The sequence below is a fragment of the Montipora capricornis genome, chromosome 10, assembly GCF_036669925.1.
Source record: "Montipora capricornis isolate CH-2021 chromosome 10, ASM3666992v2, whole genome shotgun sequence".
NCBI classification, from domain to species: domain Eukaryota; kingdom Metazoa; phylum Cnidaria; class Anthozoa; order Scleractinia; family Acroporidae; genus Montipora; species Montipora capricornis.
The window spans coordinates 942,167-947,166 of record NC_090892.1 but is presented as its reverse complement, the minus strand read 5'-3'; the positions used below and the strand labels follow the sequence as shown (position 1 = coordinate 947,166).

General features: G+C 35.8%; 1 protein-coding gene across 1 annotated transcript in view; it reads right to left on the bottom strand.

The window, feature by feature from the left end:
• Nucleotides 1–1,672: 1,672 nt before the first annotated feature.
• The window catches only part of LOC138022042 (uncharacterized), a 14,341-nt gene continuing 11,013 nt past the window's right edge, over nt 1,673–5,000 (bottom strand). Inside the window, exon 5 of the mRNA XM_068869064.1 lies at nt 1,673–3,107. Coding sequence (XP_068725165.1) covers nt 3,080–3,107 — 28 coding nt within the window. The 3' untranslated portion in view covers nt 1,673–3,079. The remainder of the gene's footprint in view (nt 3,108–5,000) is intronic.

Below are 5,000 nucleotides of genomic sequence, written 5' to 3'. Positions count from 1 at the left end.
TTGGCTCCATTTCTCCTTTAATATTTATAATGGTGTCTCAGTTTTGGAAAGAGCTCCTTTTTTAAGGTAACTTCATTGTTGATTAGCTGCTTCGCAATGTCTTCTTTCATACCATGGAAACGAGCCTTTCAAATCTTCAAAGATCTTCAAAGACCTGACAAATTTCTTTAAAGATGAAGATCTTCACAGGATCCTTGAAGGATCTTTAAAGGACTCTAGTCAGCTACGCCCATGTTTTTGTTGACATACGGGAGTTTTGGCGTTGTATTAATCTTGGCACTTGACCAAACCAAAAATAATCGTGAGAAAATGCGAGATATTTTTATCGGCTCACCTATATTTATTTGATAACCAAAAATTGGCGGTTTAATTTAGTTTAATTCGTTGCTTGTGCGGTACTTTGTAAATAATGATATGCAGTATTGAGTCTCAGTAAATGTAAAAAAGATGGTTTCATTTGTCGCTCACGCAAACCGCAATAAACACCTGTAGCATCGGATGAAATCTCTTATTCTGCGTTCCTAGAATTTCTTCGTTTTAAAGTTTACCAAATCCTCAAAACGGGTTTTGAATTATCCAACAAAAATTTCTTCTTCCTGTAGAGTAAACACAAGCTGACCTCTTCTTTCCAGATCAATATCAAAATATGTCACACGAAAGCTTGCTCAGTTCCACAAAACTAAGTTTATCATCGGTGAGAAAATAAAATAGATAAAGGCTTTTACAGATTTTAATACCGATCAGTATTCAAATGTTTGCTTGTGTTCAGTGCTGTCAGCTCGAGCGGAAGACACAAATAACGTTATTTGAACCAGAATCATCGATCCAACGGTGAATTCGCTGATCGTGATTCCTTGCAATGTAGTCCAAGAAATTATTTCTCCACTTTCCAGAACTGACTCTGATCATTCTTGCCGTTAAAAGCCCTCTGTTCTTCAATAGTTTCAATCAATCACAATTGAATAATTAAGGTACTCCTCGCTGCTACTCCAAGAAAAGATGTTGTTCAACAACGATCCCCGTTTCCACTCAATAACATGTTGCGAAGAACAAGTCATACATAAATAATGATAGAAAATGAACTTCTAATTATAAACATAGCTTATTTTTCGATGAAAAACAGAATTATATTGCCCATTTGATGTCCGATGGAAACAGATTACTTTGACAGTCACAGAATTTGCCATTTTCGGTTGCACCGAAAACCCTTGAGGAAATTATCAGCGTCTTGCAAAGAACTTACCAAGATCCACACATAAAATCTTGGAAAGATCCTCAAAAGTATCCTTAAAGATCCTCAAAGACTGACTGAGGATCTTACAAGGATCTTAAAAGCATCCTTTGAAGGTTCTTAATAAGATCTTTCACAGGATACTTAAAGATCATACTAGGATCTTTCAAGGATCTTTCAAGGATCCTTATCATTAGTGATCTTGAAAGAAACTTTACTAGGTTCCTTGAAAGATCCTCAAGAATCTTTATCAGGATCCTTCAAGGATCTTGTAAGGACCTTTATAAGAGTGAAATGTATAAAATCCTTAAAGATCCTATGAGGTACTACATACTCTCAAGTATCTTTAAGGCACCAAACTTTAAATTTAAAATCACGCTGTACACGGATCAATTAAAAAGAAAAATTTTATTCTGATGTAATCCAAAGATTGTGGGAAATATCAGTAAAAGATTACCTAGTTTGATGAACTCGTAATAACTGCAGACCAGGCCGAAAGCAATGTGAAACAGCATACTCTCGAAATATCAAAGAATTCTCGTCAGCTGGCACTTAATCCTTTAAAGAAAGACCAGGGCTAAACTACAGAATTCAGGGCCACATCTAGAGACTCTAGTGACGAGCTGGCTCGACCAGTAAAAGAGTGGTTGTTGCAAATGATATGATTGGCAAAGGATTCCTTCGATTCCCTGTAAATGCTACATGTATCTGAGGATCATAGCAATTTTCAAAGGTTACGACTGTAGGTCGTGCGTAATTATTTCCAAGGCATGACTTGTGAGTACATGTGGACTTCATGATAATCAATATGAGTAATTTGCCCCTTATGGTTTTGTTGTCCGAAAATGTTTTAAATAAGATGTGGAACGACATAAGGAGGATTGCGAACCAAAAATGCAATGACCATCGAAAAAAGCAGCCTCAACCGACAATAGCACCCAATACAGAGTAACAAAAACAAATGAGTAATAAAAAGATACATAAAATAAAATAAAATAAAATAAATACAAATGTGTTACGTAAAATCACACGTTATTGTTGTAGTACTTACAAGAGCAGTAATACATGTAAGTAGGTACTTTTTGTAATGTTTCTCTTTCGTTGTTTTACTAGGCTACGACTTAGGCTTTTGTCTTATTTTTAAGAAACATTTTCTCGATCAAAATTGCTGTTTGTGACATTATTTTGGAATATTCCCAGCTATATCTTCAATATTTATTTTTAAAACAATTATCTTAATGAGTACCTTGATATATACTGTACGAGTATCTACATTTTCTCTCTATTGTTTCTATGATTATTAATTTTATACACATTCAAATCATATTTTAGGTAATTTTAAGAAAATGGTTTACTGTATGCAGCTTAACTTTTAATTAATGGAAACTATGTGACTAAATAACTACTATATGATTGTCAGGTGAATGAGATGTGAGCAAAGTTGTCACAGAGTTTCAATGTTAAGGACAGTGCCTGCTATTGTTATTGCGCATACGTTCTGCCCATCTCAACATACTCAGATTTCCTATCGGCGGTGCTTATTAATACAGGGATATTTTTGCGCGGTTCAAAACTATGCGGAGAAAGCAGAACTTAGCAAGTGCTCTTGGTATCCCAAAAGAAAATTGGGGGTAACCACGCATTTTTCAGAGATAATTACGCTTGAATTTGGAAAAGAAGGCCATACATTGCTTTGTATTTTAATAAAACTTTTTACAAATATTGTTGATTAATTATCTTCAAAAAATGCGTCAACAGTTACCCCTAATAACACTTGTTAAGATCTGCTTTTCCCACATAGTCAGTAAACCGCGCAAAAATATCACCGTCCTTAAAACAACAATGTTGTCAAAGGCAACTTGATCCACATGCAAGTCTGTAAAAAAACAATAGTCAATGCATCATTTAATTTGTTTAGGTTTGTTAGGTTTTTATTGTATTCTTCCCATGCCTTTGACCCAGGAGTTAGTGCACATTATTTTTTGGATGATGAGCCAGAGTGATAAGGGTTCACCTTACCAAATTAAACTTCACTTGCATCTTACTTAAGTGAGAATCGTAAACACCTGTCAGATTGTTTCCGGACTGACATATTGTTTCCGGACTCTAAATTTTTCGTTTATGACACAAGTTTGACCGTCAAAGTTGTGTATTAAACAACTTTGACGGTCAAACTTGTGTAATACACAACTTTGACGGTCAAACTTGTGTATTACACAACTTTGACCGCCAAAAGTGACGGTCAAAGTTGTGTAATACACAAGTTTGTCCGTCAAAGTTGTGTATTACACAAGTTTGTCCGTCAAAGTTGTTTAATACACAACTTTGACACATGAGCTCACGGCGACAATTTTTGGACGCCGCCATTGCGAAAAAAATATTGAGGTGAAAAACAAACTCGCAGTTTGCTCTTTCTAACAGAAATTGCTTTTGAAGGACTTTCCTTTGCCTAGTTTATTCGACCCGGCAAGGATGAGGCATTAACTTTTCATTTTTGAGGAAATAATCCGCTCTGAGTCGTCAGTCAACTCGGAGTGTTAGTCGACGATCGCAGCTTTACGGCAAGTGCGTAAATTCCTCAAATAACAACGTCAAAAGCGAAAAAAAAGATCAGCAACAACTGATGTACGGATGCAACAGAAAACGTGAGCGTCAAAGGATGTCACCTAATTTGCGAAAACTACCTCGTTCCGTGCAAAAAAAAAAAAAAGAAACGAACAAACAGCGAGTTAACATATCTACATGTAGTTGCTCGCAGGCGAGCGTGAGACAAAACAAAACATGCAAATTTTGAAGTCAACGCTCGACAAAATCATTTTCGTATAAGACCTTTCGTAATGAAAGGGACCATCTAAACAGCAACATTATTTTTAAAATAACTTGTTTTTTATTCGCTGCAGCAAACTACAGCGACACTACATACACTAGGGAGTCGTTGTTCGTTTTCGGTCAGTTCAGACCATCCGTAAAAAAATGAAGCTGTCAATCACAGATTTGTTTACAAAGAGAGAGCTCGGAGTTCGTGCAAATCTTTCCAAACTTTTAAGTATGCGATCAAATGAGAAAAGTTTTGGTTAAACAAAAAAAAGGCAATTGCTTAAAGAAGTAAGATCATATAATTGAGATAACGGTGTGAAAAAGCTGGTAATTAAAAACGAACGCGGTGAGCAAAGTGAAATTCGACTTTGAATTATGATCGTCTTTTTGACAGCAGAATTGAAGACGAGTGTAAACTTTTGAGTGATAAACATGAAAGGAAAATTTTAGCAAGAAACTTTAGACTCGGTTTGTTTCTGTCTGTCTTTTTTTTTTTTTCAATTGAAAGGAACATTTACGCTTATTTTAGCTTTACTCTAATACAAGCAATCAGCTCATCCAATTTACTGCGGCTAAAATTTTATTTTTAGTCGCAAGTTCGTCATGGAATATACGCATCAAGGATCGCATAGGCCACATTAAATTTTACTTTTTGGCGTGGATAGAAAAAGGCATAGCGTAGCCAAATAAGTAACGGTCGTATCAATAAAAGACAGGAGTTTCAGTAAAAAAACGAAGCGAAGACGAGTTAAGGGCCCATACGCACTAGGCTGAAGAAATTTGTTTGGCTCAACAAAAATTGTCTCCGCTAAATTTTCAATCTGCTAATCGTGGCCGCACTTGAAAACGCTTTCTTTAGGTTGTACAATATGTATAATTGACACTCCTAACAAAATTTGTCCTGCTCCGAAGCAGGACGACGGCGCATTTGAAGTTTGATAAGGCTTGACAA